The 21,392-nt window shown below is 35.5% G+C and overlaps 1 protein-coding gene and 1 non-coding gene across 5 annotated transcripts in view; both read left to right on the top strand.

The window, feature by feature from the left end:
- Positions 1 to 21,392, top strand: part of DDX10 (DEAD-box helicase 10) — a 252,582-nt gene that overhangs the window by 197,475 nt on the left and 33,715 nt on the right. For 3 of the 4 annotated variants that reach the window (XM_038536261.1, XM_038536258.1, XM_038536259.1), the window contains one exon: positions 20,318 to 20,457. In XM_038536261.1, coding sequence (XP_038392189.1) covers positions 20,318 to 20,457 — 140 coding nt within the window. Of the gene's footprint in view, positions 1 to 20,317; positions 20,462 to 21,392 lie in introns of all 4 variants that reach the window. The other variant, XM_038536260.1, reaches the window with a different exon arrangement.
- LOC119872102 lies at positions 20,771 to 20,872 on the top strand. Its single transcript, XR_005360286.1, has one exon. It is a non-coding gene; the product is annotated as a U6 spliceosomal RNA (small nuclear RNA).

The raw sequence follows: 21,392 nt of genomic DNA, 5'->3' as shown, positions 1-21,392 counted from the left end.
AGCATGGGAGTAATACACTTTGTACGTCACATAGAAGGTAAAAGGTTGGTGCTGAGATGTTTTATATCTAGCAGGGAGAGTGAGAATTAGGAAATAGTAAAGTTGAAGTATCTTAATTCATTGTTAACAGTCTTTAAGGTGAAGATATAAAGATGCAGGAAGTTGATAGTAAGAGATTTTTATCTTTTCTGTAATGACATACACTTCAGATGGAGATTCTTATGTAGAATTTAAGAAGATGTATTTTTTCAATTTAAAATGAGTTTTGTCACTGTTTGTGATATAAGCACATTGCTTACTATGTGCTGTAGATCCTGAGTTTTCTGATTTTAATTTGTAATTCATTTCAGCTTTACTTGAAAATGAAGCCTAAAGTGAATAGTGAAGCAGATTTAAGAAAATATTATAATGGCTTGTCTTAGAACTGGCTTTTGTTAACTTTTGTAAGTAAAAATTTAATTCTTTTGTTGCCAAATTGTCATGGGATAGGTAACAAAGTTAAGAACATTCAAAATGCAGAATGTCTTAGAAAATGGTATTTTCCTCATTTAGATATACTTCTTAATATTCTTACTATCCTTTTGTAGAATATTTCATTCTTAAAAACATTTAAATTTCTGGTAAAGGACATTGTGACTTTTCAATGAAATACTTAATGTGAAATATTAAGGGAACTTGGGGACATTTAGAATTCCTTTGCATTTGAAGAAGAGCCTCTTCATTTACTCTATAGATTATTGAATACCTTCCTTTCTTCCTTCCCTCCTTCCTTCCTTTGGAAATTTCCCACTCTATCTAGAAACAGTGTGTTGGATTTATAGTAGGCATTTATGCTGTGGCCTATTTTAGGTAGTTTGTAACCTAAATCGGGTGAGATTGGAATTATCTACCTTGATTAATAGAAACAACTTTGAGCTGGGTAATTAGAATGCATGCAGGGACCACTCTTAGGAATGCTTGAACAATAAAATTCACTATTTAAAGGTATGAGAGTTTTCTGAAGCCAGTGTAATACTCTTTAGAATCCTTTTCCAGAATATGAAATGCATCTAGTGATTGATTTACCTTTTTGCTTGTTGCACAAGGCATGACTTTTACCTTTTTTTTTTTTTTTTTGAGTCCCATTGTGTTATATTGAAATCTTGTATGTTCTCCTTCAAATGTGAACTCAGATCGGAAAACTTTGCTTTAGTCTCTTGTTAAATGAACTTTTCCCAAAATCAGAATGCTATTTCTTAGTGAATATTAAGGATTCACTGTTTTTCTTTTTGTTACATGTTAGGTAATATAGCAGCTAGACTCTAATTTAGCTTTCAGATATAAAGGAATTATGTTTCTATATTTTAGTAATACATTAAAATTAATTGTAACACCCATCTTCTAAAACTATCACACTTTCTCTATGTTCTAACATAAATTTATTTTTATAAGGAGGAAATAATCATATAGGCTTGCTTAATAATACTGTTATAGCACTAGAATATATCTTAGGCATATGTCAGGAGATTAGAATTTTAATCCAAAATCCAGTAGTTTTGAATAATATAGAGGTAGTAGTTGAGGAAACATCCAAGTCCTGTTTTAAGTGTAAATGCTCAGATACTAAACATGCATGGTGCTTGTTTTCCAGTTGTCTTGCTTTTGGAAAATTCAATAAAGCTTTTCCAGATAACCCAAAAGTTATCAACCTACTGCCCAGAATACCAAGTTGTTTTCTTCTTTTGTTGTTTATAGTGAACCATGAGTGTGGAAACATATTAGTGAGCCACAGTTAAGAATCAGTGCAGCCCCATCCTATCTGCAACTAGCAATTTCTAGAGCAGTAATCCCTCATGTTTTTTCTTCCTGCCAATGCATGTTTCTAACTTTTCTCCTCCTGGGCCCCATTTGGAAAGGAAATGGTTTAGGCATGTTTCTTGTGATGTGTTCTTGTGAGTGATGATAAATGCATGTATTGGAATCTGTCTAGCCATGTCTCTCTTGTCCTAAAATACTAACCCGTGCAGGTTTCAGAGTTGGAAGTTGTCTGATACTAAAGTAGAAAACCCAGTCTATAGTATATTGATAAAACAATGATCATACCTGGTCTTTATCAGAATTGTCACTGAATTCTGTTTTGAAATCATACCAGTTCTATAACTGAAGCTTACTCAGAGGAGTTCAAGTCAGCTTAAAATTAGATGTCGCTTTCGATGTCTTGTTTTAGTTGCCTTTCTGTTGGGAAGGAAAGAATTTTAGTAAGTGCTACCTCTTGCCAAAATACTTTATACACATGTAATTTTTATGAGAGCGTGGCATTGTCTGTCCTTGACTGGAAGACTCAAAAACTAAAGATGTAGACTTAGTTCTGCCATTAACTTGTTTTATGATTTTAGGGAATTTGCTTAAACTCTATAGGTCAGCATATGTTTGCTTCTACTTATTTGTAATCTATAAAGTTGAAAATATTAGCTAATAATCTTTTTTCAAAAGATTTATTTATTTATTTTAGAGAAGGAAGAAGGACACAGAATCTGGAGCAGACTCCCCGCTGAGCATGGAGCCTGATGCAGGGCTCCATCCCATGGTTGTGAGATCATTATCTGAGCTGAAATCAAGAGTCAGATGCTCAACTGATTGAGCCACCTAGACACCCCTAATAATCTCTTTTAATTGTGGTAAAATACATAACACAAAATCTACACTTTTAACCATTTTTAAATGTACGGTAGTGTTGACTACATACACATTATTATGGAACTGATCTTTAGAACTCTTTGACTTTGCCAAACTACAATACTCTACCCACTGGACAGTTACTTCTTTCCTGCCTTCTCTCAGCCCCTGGCAAGCACCATTCTATTTTCTGACTTTTGAAGTCAGAAAATTTGGACTCATATGAATGGAATCACATGGTATTTGTCTTTGTGATTGGCTTATTTCACTTAGCATAATGTACTCAAGGTTAATCCGTGTTGTACCATATGTCAAAATTTCCTTTCTTATTAAGGGCTGAATAGTATTCCATTATATATTTATGCCACATATTGTTTATACATTGATCTGCCAGTGGACATTTAGGTTGGTTCTACCTCTTAGCTATTGTGGATAATGCTGCAGTGAACACGGTGGTCCAGATATCTCTTTGAGATCCTTCCGGTCTTTAACTTGCAGTTCTGATGGTGAAAGGCAGTGATTCCTGTGTGTTTTGTTCCCATCTAACCAGTGTCCTAACTGTAATAAAGAATGGAGAGGATCAAAGTAATGAAAAGTTCCAATAGTATTTTTTGTTTTCAGGAGGTTTTTTTTTTTTTTTTTTTTTTTTTTTTTTAGTAGAACCATCTATATAACAACAGCATTACATTGTAGTACACATACAGAATGCAAAATACAGAATACAGATACTAAGATACTCATAAACTAGTGTTAATAACAAGTGGCAGAGTAGCTTATGAAATTCTTCATAAGTGAAGAATATGAGCTTGGACATGATTTGTATTCCATTTAAACTTAAAGTACCATAGCAACTTTATTTCCCTTATTGAAGGTAGATGGCAAGTTATTTAAACAATGCAGATTCTCACAGATGAAATATCACCAGTAATATGTCACTGTTTAGGAAAATTAAGGAAAATCCTAGAAAATATCTTAGTATAATTACTTAGAAAGTTGTATGCCTAAAAATGTGCAAACATATATAACCTCTGTATAATTAATGAACAAATCCAGTTGATAATGATAAAACTAAAATAACCAAGTTTCATAATTGAAGAAAAATAACAATTGAAAATTTTACCAAGCTGAGATAAGAGGGATAAAGCTATGATAACAAAGTGACCCTTAATTTTTTAATACATCATTTTACTAATCTCTAGTAATTTGGCTAAATAGATTCCCAGTAAATAGCCTTTAGAGCTGTATGAAAAAAAATTAAAAGTACAGGGAATTATTAATCATTTTCCTTAAAGGATAGCAGAAGGATCTTGTGTTAATGAGTTTGCTACCTATCTTAGCTTACTAGTAGGCCACGGACCATCCCTACTTTGAGACTCATAGCTCTGAGACAGAGGTTCTCCATGTACATGGACCCTTCAGAGTTATGTGATCCAATCATGGTCAGTCTACACAATTCATCTCCCCTCACAACTATAACATTCACATCGTGAAAGCAGTGACTGACCAATAGGAAGTTGAGGACAATTTCTGTGTTGTGAATTTAGAAAGGCATTACCTGCTGCATGTGAGAGGTCAGAGTCCTAGGGTGAGGTTATCTGTGCCTGTGTCAACCACAAGTTAGGTGAGAAAATAAAAAACTTCCCTTCAGAGCATATAAGTAAATACAGTCATGGCACTTATTCCATGTAAATGTGACCTGGTACCCAAGAGTGGTGCCTAGTCAACAGTAAAACAATGATGGGTAGTTTGTAAATGGAGCACAATGCCTCACACTTTGACACATGACATTTTTGGCTCTGTAGGAATAATCATATTTAACTGTGAGCATTTTTTGTGTGGTTTTTGTTTTGTTTTTGTTTTTCTTTTTTCTTCTTCTTCTTTTTTTTTTTTTTTAAATCTTACTGTCTTTAAGCAGGCCACCCAAAATTCTGGTGTTCCCAAATGTTCTCTGAATACAGTGTTCTGAACTTCAGCTCTAAGTTACTGTCTCAGGGTACTTTCTTAATACCCGCTGTTGTTTTCTCACTTTTCACCTGCTTCTGGCTTAAGTTTCTGATCCTCACAGATGGATGGGTATCTATCATTTTTTACTCTGCTGTGTTATTCTGGAACTACTTTTATTGTTTTTTTCCTCCTCTGTGTTAGGTTACAAATTATTTTGACTTTTCCAGTAGGCATCTATTAACATTATTTGTTTATAATCTTGGGCTGAAATTTATGATACCCTTAGGTAGGTTATAAAACTAATTACAGAGATCTCAGGAATATATTGAGTACAGTGATCCCCAAACTTTTGCATTTTAAAACAAATAGAGAATGAGGGAGAGGTGCCTGGGTGGCTCATTGGTTAAGCATCCAACTCGATTTCACTCAGCTCTTGATCCCAAGGTTGTGGAATTGAGACCCACATTGGGCTCTGTACTGGGCATGGAGCCTGATTAAGATTCTCTTTCGCTCTCCCTACCTTTTTCTCCCTCTCTCTTCTCTTTAATTAATTAATTAAATGTTTTTTAAAAAATAAAGAAAATGAGAGATATCATAGTATTGCCACTTCTTGTTTCCTTTCCATTGGGCACATATAAAAGCACACACAACCATCATTATATTATTTTGCAAAAGAAAATGTAAATGGGTAATTTAATACTAGAATAAAATGAGAGAAGTCCTTTACTATGGTAGTTGGCAGTTTTGTACCAACATAAAGAAAACAATACTGAGAATTATTTTGTAATCCTAAACTTTACCTTTACTTGGCTAAACAATAGCTACCTAATACAGATATTTTGACCCTTCAGCAGTCCAAAGATACATTAGCTCTGGATCCCAGGCCCATCCACCTTTCTAGAATAATTTACATTCCTTTACTTCCCTTTTGCCAAAACAACTATTTTGTGTCATTTATTGAGTTGCATTGGCCAAGCTTGGTACAAAGCACTATTTCCTCATTAATCCATGGCATCGCTAACTACTTATTAATACCATATTAATTCCCAGAGAGTGAAGCTCTAGTGCAGTGAGGTTGTGATTTACCAAAAGTCACACAGCTCAAGTGGAGGACCCAAGATTTAACAGAGGTTGCTTGGTCACCACCACCACTGTCCCTGTATGTTCTTCCCATACAAACCCGATCCTGTCTTCCCCCATTTGGTTGATAGATGTGGGAGAATGCCTGGCTGAGGGAGTTCAGTGGAAGCTAAAACCAAGTGGTCTTCTACTTCCCAGGCTCTGTACCCGGGCAGGGACTGCATCTGGTTGGAGACGGGGGAAGTATCTTGTTCTAGTTACTTTTCCAGGAATGACCTTTTATGTGCCTACGTGGTTTATGCCCTACGTCTTTGCTTATGTCTTCACCTGAAATGCCCTTCTTCATATCCTTGACATGTTCCAATCCTTATTTAGCCTGAGCATAACTTAAATGATGCTCTGCATAAAACTTCCTCTAACTTCTGCAGCCACCGCTACCCTATCCTAGTGTCAGAGCAGGCCTTCCCCTGGTTAAGCTTCTGTAGCATTTTAATTGCATTTTCTCCTGTAAAACATACATCATTTCTTCCCTTGTATTAGAATTACCTGTATTTGTGCTGACTGGCCTACCTTTTCCCTTGTTTATGATTCAGATAAAGGCCACAGAAGAAAAATTCCTTATAGAGCAGTTGCTTATTAACAAATAAAATATTTAAGACTGCAGCATATGTTTATGAGCTTCTTATTCATTCAGAACAAAGGGAAGCTTTCTAAAGTATTTTAGATATATTTCAACATAACCCCAGAATATTCACAAAATTGAAAAAAATAGGGTAAAATATCTCATGAGGTATATGTAGGGTCATATATATTGCTTATAGTTTTAACCTTGGAAATAAATGCTATAATGAAAAGCTGGTTACAAATACAGAAGCTGAAATTTAAAGCATATGAATTTTTTTCTAATACAAATCTTAGGGGAAAAAATGTGTTGGTTGTTTCACTTGGTCCAGGGATCTAGGACCACAGTTAGCTTCTATGTTATATTTATGCAACAAATATTTTCTCAATGCTTACTCTGTGCAAAGTGCACATGATAAGGGGCTTTGAGGGATACAGAGAGAAATACAAGGTTACTGCTCCTAGAGTGCTTCCAGACTAATAGGGTCATTAATGTAGGGACATATATATAGTAGTTGCCCCTTATCTGTTGACAGTACGTTCCAAGACCTCCAGTGGATGCCTGAAACTGTGGATAGTACAGTTATACACTATTTTTTCATATACATACTAATGATAGAGTTTAATTTCTAAATCAGTCACAATAAAAGATTAATAACAATCAAATAGAACAGTTGTAACATTTTATTGTGGTAGAAGTTATGTCTTATTGTATTGGACTCACCCTTATTGTTGTGATGATGTGAGATGATAAAATGCCTGTGTGATGGATTCAGTGAGGGGAATGATGAAGGCATTTTGACTTGTAGTGCTAGGCTTCATCAACCCCATGGTGTGTCAGGAGATCTCTGCTTCCAGGCCATGGTTCACTGCAGGTAACCGAAACCATGGGTGAAGGCTACCACACTTCATTTCTTTCGTTAATGAGTGACATTTCATTGTATGGATGCCCTGCATTTTATTTATCCATTTATCCTTTGTTAGAGTATTTGGGTTGTTTAAATTTTTTGGCTATTATGAATCATATAGCTAGGTACAAGTTTTGTTTAGGTGTAAGTTTTTGTGTGGAAATACATTTACATTTCTCTAGGGTGTGTACCTAGGATTGGAATTGCTTGTTTAATAACTCCATTATTAACGTTTTGGAGAACCACCTATTTTCCAAAGCAGTGTCCTTGTTTTATTTCTCCTCTCCTCCCCTTGAGTCATTGGTGTTATAATAATGGCAGAAGGGAGCGAGAGAAAACAAGAAAACATTTTTATTGCTGTGAGTGTTTTTTTAAAATGGACAGTTTATCTAATCTAGCCCTTGGAAATGGTCTACTTTTATTAGGAGGCTGACTCTCAGAGTAGGGTGATCTTAGCAGAAGTAACTGCGGCTCCTCTTTACAAAATGCTGAAAAAAGTTGGTTTGAGTTGGGAATGTTCATTCAGTAACATCTCATTCAATGATACCAGAATCACCTGTTTCCTTGGAAGATAAGCCATCATAGTTTGTAACTTTTACATTTGTAGGGGATGTTTCACACTGTATTTGGCATTTTTGGATTTTTGTATGCTCATAGTCAGTGAATTTTCATGTTCTACTGGATTCATTCATATACATTTGTCAAAACCTGAATTCATTCAATTTATTTCTGATTTTAAATTACTATTTAATTTTCATCAAATGTGAACCAGTTTTAGTCCCTGCAGAGAGTAGTTTTCCAGTAGTTCACTGAGAAAAGTTGAGGTTATACTTGGATTTCCCCTTGGAGAAATGAAGAGTTGATAGAACAAACCATGAAGAATGTAGTCAGAGTAAACATACACATGATTGAAAACCCATCTTGTCAATGCTGTAGCTCTAGCTCTAAAGCTATAGCCTAACTGGCTAACCATGTCATCATGGCTCTCTTTTCTCCTTGAAAAATGAAAATTTTGGCCAAAGATTGCAAAGATAGTCATGTGGCAGAGGGGAACATGATCTCACTCATTCTGTGACTATTTTATGAATTGCTATTAGGAATTCATGCCCTTAAAAATGTTGGTTATGACTTCTGTGTTTTTCTGCTTGTCACCTTAAGAGATGCATGTATCATTAGGTAGTGGAAACCTAATTCATGTTCAGAGCTTTTGGGGAGGAGTGACCCTCCTATAACTCAGACCTGTCTAATTTGAGGCCTGTATGTTGTCCCAAGCATTAGTTATTGACCAGGGACAGGAGTCAAGGATGGTTGGTGACTCATGGACTCTTAAAAGTTATGGCTCTTCCTCCCTCCAAAATATATATGTAATTACTAAGAATTTTTTTATATTGTTTCAGTAGTCTTGTGGTTTCCAGAAACTCTACATTAAGAATTTCTAATTGAAAGTGCAGTGTCATTATATTAGAGAGTCCATACAAACTTCTTTAGAATCTTTTAAAAACAGTATTTCATCTCTTTGACTTCAAAAATATTACTCATTTTTTGATTGATAGGAAGAGGAAATACTCTGTAATCCACGCCTGCCACCCAAAGTTTCCTTTATACATATTTATTACTATGGTCTTTATAATCTACTGATTAATTATCAACACACTTAAAGACATTAAAATATTATTTGGGGCTCCTTTACTAACTTACGTGTAAAATTCATTATTTGTGGTGTTCATGTATGGATTTTGACAGATATGTGTGTACATATCTCAATGCTTACTCTGTGACAGATAATGTGTACATCTGCTACCATCAGAGATACACAACATAGGTTCATCGTCATCCCCTCCCAAATTTTCTTGCTGCCTTCTCCTGAACACCTGGCTTGTTGTTTTTCCCAGACTTTAATATAAATTGAATCTCAGTATATAGCCTTTGGGGTCCATTCTCTTTCACTTAGCAAGGTGCATTTGAAATTCACCCATGTTGTTGCATCAGTCCTTGTCATTGTTGAATAATATTCTGCATATCAAACTATTTACTACTTGGTTTACAAAGTAATTCTTTTATTTATTCTTGAACTACCTTTACTAACATTCTAATGTTGATACTTTCAACTCTTTATAACCTTAATAAATATTAGAGTTTCCTTTCTGTTCTCTTTTGTGTATAATTTTCTGTTTATTTTTATTATGAATATACTGCTCCCTGAGGAGATTCAAATCTATTGCACATTTCTGTCCATGTTAGAATTATGTCTGGAGAAAGCAGAGGGATGCCTACAAAGGATAAGATCACCAAACTGCTGGGATGTCTTCTTCCTGTTCGTATAGTTCTGCTATTAATGATGATAAACATTATCGTAGACTTTTTCTCAAGCTTTCCTATTTGATGCTCATAGCAACACTGAATGGTAGGTGGCAGTGTTTAGATTATACAGATGAGGAAACAAGCTCCCAGAGTTAGTAAATTGCCTAAGGACACACAGCCAGCTACTGGTGGGACAATCAAATCAGGGTCTTGTGACTCATTTTATGTTAGAGTGTTCATTATTGTGACAGGAATAGTAAACTGGAATTTGTATTTTGTTTAACATCTTATTTGGTGTAACTTTCCTCTGGAAAGAAGAGAATGAAAAATAAAGATGATCAATAAGGGGAAGCACTATTATTTAGTAGGATATTTTGAAATTGTAGCATTCTCAGTATCTTTCCGAGCTCCGTGAGATATTCATATATTAGGTAAGCAAATAAGTAAGCAATTTAGGAAGAATAATGAATTTTGTGCAAGGCAGCTTTAGAAGGAATTTCATTTTGTTGAAAGTCTTATTAAGGTTAAAATGCTGAATCATAGTTGCTTCTGTCATGGTGTGTTTCAAATTACAATTCTTCTTCTGTAGCAATGCTCAGCAAACAATAAGTATGCAGTAAATAGTTGTTGAGTGAATTTTCCAAATTCTGAAGATCCTTCCAAATGTGAGACTTGCTCTTTGAGGCTTTGAATATTCATGTGCCAGCCTTTCACCTGCCATTCTTAACTGTGTTCGCTTCATGTATTATTTATATCACCTCCTCATAGTCTTTCCATCAAATATTTCTATTGTTTTGGAACACTTAGAAGAATTTAAAGAGAGTACTGAGTGGAATTCGGGTAAGCTTGACTAGATTTAAGAAAGAAATTCTCTAAACAGGTGGCCTTTGCCTAAATTCTGCTTGTTCCCCTGGATATTGCTTTCATCATTCCGCAACATCCTGTATTCCCTTTGTGTTCTTTAGGTGGCCAGGGCTGAAATGTGTTGCCTTCTGATTCACTATGCCTGTTAGCTGAGTGCTGGAAGTTAGGAAGGACAGATATATTTCTGAACAGGAACCCCATAACTGTAGAGTCCAGAACCCTTGACAGGATTGGGGATTTCAAGTGCAGTTCAGCCAGTGCATATTGGAAGTGCAGAAAAGGCACACTTTGGCCATATTCTGAAGAACCAAGTATAAAAATTAGTATTAGGCCAAAGCCCCACATCCACCAATATGGAATAAATTTCTGGGAGCCAGAAACCAAAAATATTCTAAAATATTTTAATGAATATTACAGCATCCTTATTAAAAAGTGAGAGAGGCTATTAAAATTTGGCATTATGGTGCAGGAGGGGCGATTTCTCAGCTCTGCCAGTTGCTCCTGTGTTTACAGTTCTGCACGTGGACCTTGGTAGGTAGATGTCGACTTTCAGTGTTTAATATCATTAACCTTCTTGTGCTCATAGTTCAGAAGAACCATTTCAGTAATTTTTTCATCCAGGAACTTTATCCCTGGAATTTATAGTGTGGGTAAATCTCAAAAAAATCAATCCATCTCTAGCTACTGAAGATGGTTGGCTGTCTTTAGCAATCAGAAATTTTAAGTTTCAAAACTATGAAGTACTATCTTCTCAATGCCTTCTTTGAAAGTTATTTTGAAGTTTTATTAGTGAGAAAAAATGTATTTTGAATACCTCATTTTTCTCTACAGTTCTCTTTTACTGTCTTTACCTTCCTTTTCAGGATCAAACGTAGTTTATTATGAATTTTGGAATTTTCCATTATGAAATTTTGATGTCAGAGTTGGCATTCTGCTTTTCATTCATGCAATATGGGAAGACTTCTTTTTTAAAATCCTGAATGGAATTAAATAGCTAAAATCTGAAGACATTTCTTTAAGCTCCTTTAATTTATTTTTGATGATGCCGTCTGGTTTACAGGAAGGTAATCCAGATAGTTTCTCCACATGGAGACTTTGGGTTGATTTTTCCTCAGTGATGGTCATGACCTGTAGGCATGTGTGTTCCCTCCATTCGCTGAGTGCAGTATTGCCATTTCTACTCCTTAGCAAAGTGATTGATATCAAGTCTTATTCCCCGTTGTTTTATAAACATTTAAGGTCTTTGGCCCTAATAAAATATACTGTGGTGCTAGGTGAGGGTCTTGCTTTGTGTGTGGTTCAAGGAAATTTGTTTTCTTTCCCTCCCTCATCAGTCCTTCTCTCTCCTTCTGAGAGATGTTCTACAGTTAGGTTGCCTTTTGCTTTCTTTTTATTAAGCTTTGAGTGTTACATTTCTTATTGGGCCATTTTGTGCTCTCTCAGTTTTAGCATTAGGATTTCACTTTTGTTTTTGCTTTTACTGTGGTTATGAGTGCCCTCAGAAAGAAAGAAGTAAAGGAAATACAGCATGTATAAGAAGTGTATTTAAGCATAGGTTCTGACTTTATCATCTGTCTTCTTTTTTTTTTTTTAAAGATTTTATTTATTTATGAGAGAAGCACACAGAGAGAGAGTGAGAGAGAGGTAGAGACACAGGCAGAGGGAGAAGCAGACTCCATGCAGGGAGCCCGACATGGGACTTGATCCAGGTCTCCAGGATCACACCCCAGGATGAAGGCAGCACTAAACTGCTGAGCTACCTGGGCTGCCCTATCATCTGTCTTCTGAAGGAAATTTAAACAATATTCTATTCTAAAATTTAAAATTTTTCAAAGACTCTCGTTCATTTTTTTCATATCCATGATGGGCTAAATATACTGAGCACTCAGGATGATTATTAATTCAAGCTGAAAAAAGTGCTTGAGGTTTCTGTATTTTTTGAATGAGTATAAGGATCAAGGACTTGGTCATAGCTAAGTCCATAACTAGATTCTTTGTGTATGTATAAGCCCTCAGTGTGTGTATAGACTCTGACCTGAAGTTTTCTTGCATGATCTTCTAGAGGAAATTTAAACATAATTTATTGTTATTTTATAGGCATTACCAAACATTCATTTTTTTTTTACTGACCACTCATTTTTTCCTGGTATGATGTTGATTGTGTATTTTCTAAGCATCTACAATTAAAACTGTTATCAGCTTCCTTAACCCTAAATACTTGAGGAATCTGAGACATAAGTAGTTAATGAGATTTCTAACTTAACTAGTATTAAACTTTAATCATAATAAGGATTTATATACTGAATGATAATATTGTATCGCACTCTAATATTTTCACATTAAATATCTATTTATTAAATATTTGAGAACCTGCTCTATGGTTTTTGATTACAGCAGTGAGCAATGTTAAAAAAAATGTTCAAAGAAGACAATTTTGGTGATACAAACTTTGTTTAACATGTTGTGAAATGGACAGTCTCCTTTTGGAGAACTGCAAAATGGGGCATATGGCAGGAAGCATTTATAGGATAAAGAATAAAGAACAAGGAAGAGGAAAAAATATCTAATTGGTTGGAGCACATAGTCAATCTTGTTCTGGGTAAGGAGACCCAGAGTTGGCTTAGCACTTGGGGATTAGCTGACTGGATGTAGTGCATTTCTGATCAAGCAGAACATTTACAGGAACACAAAAGTTTTGATTTGCTCATGTGGCACCCCCTGTAGGAGTGCTTCCATCTTGGGTTTGGACATTGATTTCAACAGCAATAATGGGATATGGTCTCTACTCCCATGGAACCTACTGCTTAGGAAGGAGTACAGACATTAAACAGTGTATTCACTCTAGATGTAGCCCTAAAGACAAATCTACAGGAAGTTTTGCTAAGGATGTGATGTTTAGAAATGTTTAATGTGAGACTTGATGATTTGGAATTGGAATACCATGTGTGGTATAACAAAAAACATATTTGATCTTTATTCCTGGTTCCTGACACTGAAATTCTAAAATCCTTGGAATTTCTTGAGTGATAGGAGTGTTCATTACTCATAAAGAGCCCCTGTCCAGTGCACATGAGTTTGTGTTACAGAGGTAACTCAGGGTGGGGTTTCTAGATAGCTTCAGAAGGAGGCCTGGTCACTAAAGAGACTGAACACATGATTAGAGGATGAGAACGTTTAGCCCCACCTCCTCTCTCGGGAGGAAGTTAGGCCTAGAAATTGAGTTATAAGAACTCTTGAAAAATAAAATTCTGAGAACTTCCAGATGGTGAATATGTCAATGTGCTAGGAAGGTGGCCCACCTGGAGAAGGCCTGGTGGCTCTGCACACCATCCCTACTCCATACCTTATTACACATCTCTCTTCCATTTAGTTGTTCCTGAGTTATAACCTTTATAATAAAGAAGCTGGCAGTTTTAGGCAGGACCCTTTCCTGAGTTCTGAATCGTTCTAGAGAATTTTCAAACCTGAGCAAGAGATTGTGAGAATCCCTGAATTTGTAGTTAGCTGAGGAGAAGTGCAGATAGTTTGGGGACCCCATTTGCAGCCGGCATTTGACGTCTTATGGGACCAAGCCCTTTACCTATAGGGTCTTTGCTAACTCTGCATAGTGTCAGAATTGAATTATTGGGACACTCATTTGGCATTGGAAAATTGGTGTTGAAAAGATACCACACTTGGTATCTGAAGACACCGTACACCAGGCAAGAGGAAGTGAAAGAGGATCTAGTGAAAGAATAGCTGGTGTGAGGATGTTGAGATGGGAAGGAGCTTGACTTGTTCTAGAATGTGAAAGAAAGTGTGTCTTAAAGATTGTAAGCAGATGAAAACATGATCAGATTTGAAACTTAATGAAACAAATAGCTCTAATTACAAAGTAGACAATTGATATTATCAGAAGGGAGGGAAAAATGGTTACAGGGAGTCTCATGAAGAAGTGGGTGCAGGACTGCATGCAAGAGAAACCAGAAATGTACTTGGGAGACCAGAGTGGTCAGAGTAGAGATGGATGCATGCACAGTGCACTGAAAGCAGCGCTCTATGTTTTATGAAACTTATAAAATATGCTTGATTCTGAAGAAAGAATTGTTACAGGCAGCAAATCCAGAGATTTTATGGTGAAAGTTAAGATTCTGGGTGATAACAGGAGAAGGCCTGCTGTACATCCAGGTTTATGTGACCTTGGTTAAGTTATTTAGTCCTCTGAATCACAGTTTGTTTTTTTTTTTTTTTTTCATTTTGAAAAGAAGAACAATAATTATCTTCTTATTTCATAGGGCTTGAAAATGTGTCAGAGCCCTTTATGAATTTGTTGTTGGAGGGTGACACTTTCCATATGTATTGCTTGCCATCATCAAAACTGAAAGCAAGCTAATAAATAAAATAAAAGCTAGTTGGGTTACATTTCTTTTTCAGATATTTCTTCTGTCCTACTTATAATTGAGTCTTCCAAGTAACTATATTAGGAAAAGCCATTCTTAGTTTAGGTGAAATATTTTCCTCAGAAGTTCTTAAACTATATTTCAAGAACAACTGGTTCATAGAGGTGACCCTGATCACTTTGTGTGTGAGGTGTATTTCTCAGGGGTAAGAGGAGTGTGTGACAGTATGGGTTCTTGTTTTGTTTTGAGCTGGGGTTGGGGGAAGGAGGTAGGAGACTGATTAGTCAGTGAGGCAGGAGTGGTTGCAGGTTCTAACATGGAAGTACCTGAAGAGAAGTATGTTGACAGTCAGGATCCATAATCAGTCAGCTGCATGTTAGAGGAACCGTAAGTTGAAGACTGCATTCTATAAGACATAAGGCATTTTAGTGACTCTAGTCACTAAATTTAGTCCACTAAATGACTCTAGTCAGTGGAGTCCGTTCATGCTAAATCAGCTATTCCCCAGAAATAGCAGAACCTGGCTTTCATGTGAGTGCTTCTCCATGCATAACTATCCTAGAACAGTTCAGTTTCTTATTAGGGTAGAGACTTTGTTTTGTTCACTCTGCATCCCCAGAACCTACTCATGTATCTGGTGTATATATAGCCTCTTAATAAAGACTTGTTGAATAAAGGCATTTTTTTAAGGCGTCTTCACAGTATTTATCAAGCTGCTTTCTTGGACTGTATTTGACATGTATAGTTATGGTTCTGTGCATATTCTCTGGAATATATTATGTACCGTGTAGTCCACTGAATCTGGTTGGTTCTCCCTCCTTAATGTCTCTCAGACATGTCCGTACCTCCATTTCCGTTGGTATTTCCCTCATTGAATAACCTCCTTCCACCTGGATTATTATAATTTTTAAACCAATATCCTACCTTCAAATCTTAACACCCTTCAGCCACCCTTCCCATTACTTTCAGCCACCATCTCTAAGGTGGAAATCTACTTTTCTGCTTAAATTCTTAAGTTATTAAATAGTTCCCTTTTTGCCATGAGTTTCTAGTCATGATGTCCTAACACACTAAGGTGTCACAGTCAGTTGGGAGTTGATAGGAATATCAGAGTATTTGTGTTCTCCTGAAGAGAAGTCCAAAAGGAGATAAAAATTAGTATGGTGCCATTTTTATAAACATTCTTTTAAATGATTTATGAAATCACAAGGATAGAGATGAGAGCAACTAGCATGTCTTTTTTTTCCTGCCTTATATAGCTAGAAGGAACATAGTTCTGAACTAGACCTCACAAGAAAGACAAAGAGTACTTTTCTCTAGAATGTTTTCATTGTGACGGTACTCCTAGTGACTTTTATTTATGCTTTGTGTTTATTGTAAATGATAGTTTTTGTTTTAATAAAAGCTACCAGAGTCTCATTATATTTTTCATAATACATATATATTTTATAGTTTTATTTCTGATCATATGAAGAATAAACCAAAGGACAAGAAAGATCAATATAAAAATGACTTTTTTTCCATCATCCCTACACTTCTGGTAGATTGAAATTGTATTTCTGGGTGGCCCGGGTGGCTCAGCGATTTAGTGCCGCTTTCAGCCCAGGGCCTAATCCTGGAGTCCCGGGATCGAGTACCGAGTTGGGCTCCCTGCATGGAGCCTGCTTCTCCCTCTGCCTGTGTCTCTGCCTGTGTGTGTGTGTGATGAATAAAACCTTAAAAAAAAAAAAAAGAAATTGTATTTCTGAAAGGAGTGATTGCCACCTTAAATTCATTTGTCTTTGTCATGCATTAAGGTATGTAATGCAGTACAAACAATATGGTGATCATCTTAGAAGTTAGGAAATAGCAAAATCTGAATGCTGTTAATTGGAAGAGAATTATATTAACAGAAAACCAAATAGTATTTTATCTATTTAAAGTAAATTTTCATCATTCTTAGTATTTTTCTTCAAGTAGTTAAATATATACACTGGAATATTGAGTGAGATATTTATACTAAGTCTCCCTAATTTATTTCTCCTATTGTAAGCATTTTATGAAGGCCACTTGCTTTATAATAAATGCTAAAAGGGCATATTAAATGGTACTAGGTGTTAAAATGCAGTTAAGTGAAATATTCTGCTTGAAGTGTCAGAGCATAGATCTCAAAGCTAACAGAGCAGGTGGAAATTAAAGTGATTCTCACAAGCAAAAAAACTATAGAGAAGGTGAGCCCAATTCAACTTAAATCCTTGGCTGAGTGTCACATGTCATAGGCTCAGGGGAGACCTTAGGAAGCCAAGCTAAAAAAGCAGCATTTGGAAACCACAGAGATAAAACAGAGATATAAGCAGCTGAGCACCATGGTTTAGAGTTTGTGGTTTGAATCCGAGCAAGATAACTGCCTAATAGAATACAAATCCGATAGTACTCGGAAAAACATGACGGAGTTCAGTTTCTATAACTGCAGTGTCTGTTTTTCTACAAAAATATTAGAGATGCAATTAGGCAGTAAAATGTGATCCATACTCAAGAAAAGGCAATAAAAAAAAATTTAAAAAAAAGGCAATAAAAGAAACTATTAGGCCAGATTTGAATTTAGAAGACTTCAAAGCAGCTATATTAAATATGTTCAAAGAATTAAAGGAAAGTATGTTGAGAGAATTAAAGGAAAATATAGTATGGATGAATAGCAAAGAGATAATCTCAGCAGAGCAATGGAAACCATACTTAAAACAAGCTTGGAAGTCTTAGAGCTGAAATACACAATTACTGTAAGAAAAAAAAATTGCCAGATGGGCTCAAAAGTAGTTTGGAAATATCAGAAGAAAGGAATAGCAAACTAGGAGACCTAGTAGAAATGACCCTATCCAAAGACCAAGAAGAAAAAGGATTGGAAAAAAATGAGTAAAACTTCAGAGAACTGTGAAGTAGGCCAATATACATGTCATTACAATCATGGCAGGAAAGATAACAAAGAGGCATAAAAATATTTGAAGATATAATGGCCAAAAACATCTCAAATTTAGTGAAAAACATGAAATGATAGATCCAAGAACCTTGCAGAGCCCAAAGAAAGAGGAACACAAAACCATTCCCAGACATATAGTAAAGCTCCTTTATGATAAACATTTGAAAGCCACCAGAGGAAAATTACATATTTGCTTACATTTCAAGGAAAACACTGAAAATATTTGTTGTTAATCATAAAATTTGAATTTTTAAGAAAAAATAAGAATTTTGGAAGGCTTGTATCTACCAATACCTTCCCATATTTTGAAGGACCCTTTTTATAATTTTGATAGTGAAATTAACAAATACGATTTTGAAAAATACTGTGAAATGAAATGTGTCAGCACTTGAAGATTCACATAAGGAAGATCAACATAATTCAGTGAACCAGTGTTTTCCAAATAGCTGATGCATGATGTTATGAGACCACTCACTGGTAAAAGATGGATTTGAAGTGAAAAGTAGACCAATGGATTTTAATGTAACAGTACAGAATGGCTTCAGATTCTACATTGCAGCTACTTGTTCTGAAACTACTCATCAGGGTTTGTTGTATTACCAAAGAAAAGTAACTGCAGTTACCTGAAAAGGCTATTAAACTAATCCTCCCTTTCCCAACACTCTTACCTCAGAGAGACTAGATTTTTTTATATTCTTCACCCAGAACAACACATTGTGAATGCGGAGGAACATTTGGGCATCCAATTGTCTTCTTTTAAACTAGTTAATGAAGGGGCACCTGGGTGGCTTAGTTGGTTAAGCATCCAACTCTTGATTTTAGCCCAGGTCATGTTCTCAGGGTTGTGAGATCGAGCCCTGAGTTGGGCTCTGCACTGGGTGTGGAGCCTGCTTGAGATTCTCTCTCTTTCTCTCTCCCCTGACTCACATACACACACTCTCTCTAAAAAAAGAAAAAACAGGAAAAACAGGAAAACTAGTTTTTGAAGGAACTTGCAAAAATATAAAAGTGTTCTTTTATTTTGGAGAATTATAGCTGTTTTTCATAAAATATGCCTTTTATGTTAATATGCAGTGAGTTTTATTTTTACTTTAAAAGTAATTTTTAAAATCTTAGTTTTAATTTCTAATACAGTAAATTTCAGTAGACATAATCCCCATTCATAGAAGATCTTTGGAGTCCTTCATAACTTTTTAAATGTAAAGATGCCCTGAGACCCAAAACTTGAGAATTATTTTGAGTCTGCTCTGTCTTCAAATTCCATTGAGAGCACCAGACTGGAAAATTGGAAATATCTTGTAGCCCAGGAGATTAGTGTTTCTGAGTATATGATGACATTCATTTTTTGTTGATATCCTTGATTATTTTCAAGTAGACCATATAGTATGCTGTGGAGGATGCTGCTTAGTGCTTTTGATGGCAACTCCCCCTACCCCCACCTTTGATAGATTTTTTTTCAGACCTGTTATTTTCAGTAGGGAACTTTACCAGAAAAGCAATAGGGGCCTTTTGCAGTGATGACTAATTCTTTTCTTTTCTTCTTCCTCCTTTTGTTATGTTTAGAGGTTATCAAGAAAGAGATGTTGAGAAAGTGTTAGAGGGCCTCTATTGTGGCCTGCACAGTCACTTGCTATGCTATTCTGAGTTGTTATTCACTTCCTGGGAAAGAACATTAAACATTTGAAAACAGAATCATTGACGTTTGTCTTATATGGTGTGAAGAGGAATTATAAAGATGGTAACTGAGAGAAACTTATCCAGATTTTTTTTTTTTTGTCCTACTTATAATCTGTTAAATGCGTGTGGCAATGCTTGTTTGGTTTTGTAACCTAGTAGATAAGAACCACAATGTGCCAGAAATAAATTTTCTATAAGGGATGGTCATTACATAAATGTGTAGTAAGTTTATTTTAACATTACATTACTTTGTTCTTTGACAAAAATAAACCACTATAAAATAAAAGCAAAAATAGCCCACCTACTTACCTACTTGCATGAAACTGAATTATTCCCAGCTCCTTTGATGTGTTACTGCTTCTCCTGTCTCTTAGTGTTCCTCTTATTTTCCAGTGTTCTTACTGACTTCATACTTATACTTGAATTTAGAACAGTCCTTATTATTAATGAGCTTGTATTGGTCTGATTGTTAATTTTATCACTTAGATTACCGTGGTCATAAAAGTCATCAGACCAAAAAGAGAGTTTCTGTACCCTGTCTTCAGGCCTTTTATATTTTCATATAATACTTTTGAGAGTTTAAAATTCACATGTGTTTGAACAGGAGCACAAAAACAACTTTATTTTATACTTTATTTCTTTGACTGTTGAGTTACGTGGAAGTCGTAAAACTGACCATTTCCCCATGTTGTGTTTAAGGACTTAATGATGATTTACTTTCTGAACCGTATTTTCATTATATTTTCGAAATGACACAGGTTTCCTTTATCTTTGCAAATGATTATGATTCTGAAAGTCACAGAGACTTTCACCAGAAGAGAAAGCTTCCAATTTGAGGATATCAATTAGAGAAGTATTTATTTGAGTCTAGAAATAAAACTTGATTATTCATCAGCTGTTTCCTTATACCACAATTCCCTTTGTGTTTTCTTTAGCTCAATGATGAAGAGGAAGCCTTTCTGGATTGGAGTGAAGATGATGATGATGATGGCTTTGATCCAAGCACACTTCCAGATCCAGATAAGCACAGAAGCTCTGAGGAATCAGATAGTGAAGACCTGGAAAATAAAATAAGGTATGTTTTTACTTTTGGTAGGATTGTATATGGATCTTCTCCTCTGAGTCCAAAGGATGTGTAGAGACAAATATCTTGTACTCTTCCAATCATTTAGGAGGCTCTCTTATTGTTTCTGTTATCACTGTTAGTTGTGAGAGTTATAATAAGAATTGGTTTTTTTCCCCTCTATTTTTCTTGTCTTTCTCCTTCTGAATCCTTTATGCTTAAGTATTTGATGCAGTAGGGTATATTTCATGCAAACAGAATTTTATTTTGATTCACTGTCAAAGGACTCTGTTGAGACTATTGTTAAAAATTTTCTCTGAATTTTGTGCTTGCTTCGTCAGCACATATACTAAAATTGGAATGATACAGAGAAGATTAGCATGGCCCCTGCGCAAGGATGACATGCAAAAATTTTCTCTGGATTTTAAAAAAGGGCAGTTGTACTTTCACATTCTTTGATATAAAACTAAGTAACAACTACATAAAATAATGGGAAACTTAAACAGCCCTTGGAAGAGTCTCTTAATTTAAAATTTGTTCATTTGTAATGTGAACTTATTTGTGACCATGCCAAAAACAGATAAAATGCATTGAATTGCATAATAGTATGATTTGCTCAGCATTTGTTTCCAGAGTACTGTATTGGATTACATTGGGATTGTATTGATTTAAAAAGTTGAGGTCACTGAACTTCATGCACATTCTAAACCAATGAGCCTCTTCGGACAGAAGGGAGGTACTAATAACAGATGAAGGTAATATGATTGAAGGAAAGAGGAAGCTTGTTGGAAGCCCTAACTACTAGCTCAGGGATTTGGGAGTTGGAGAGATAGGCCACAAAGAGCTATAATCTGATTTTAAGTAAGAACATTATGAAGAAAAAAATCTCAAAAAGATTATCCCCTAAGAGTAAATGTTAAAGGAGGGATCATTTCAGTTACCCTTCA

Source organism: Canis lupus, chromosome 5 (genome assembly GCF_011100685.1).
Source record: "Canis lupus familiaris isolate Mischka breed German Shepherd chromosome 5, alternate assembly UU_Cfam_GSD_1.0, whole genome shotgun sequence".
In the NCBI taxonomy this organism is placed as follows: Eukaryota; Metazoa; Chordata; class Mammalia; order Carnivora; family Canidae; genus Canis; species Canis lupus.
Note: the sequence above shows the minus strand (reverse complement) of the source record. Positions and strands in the feature narration are given on the sequence as shown.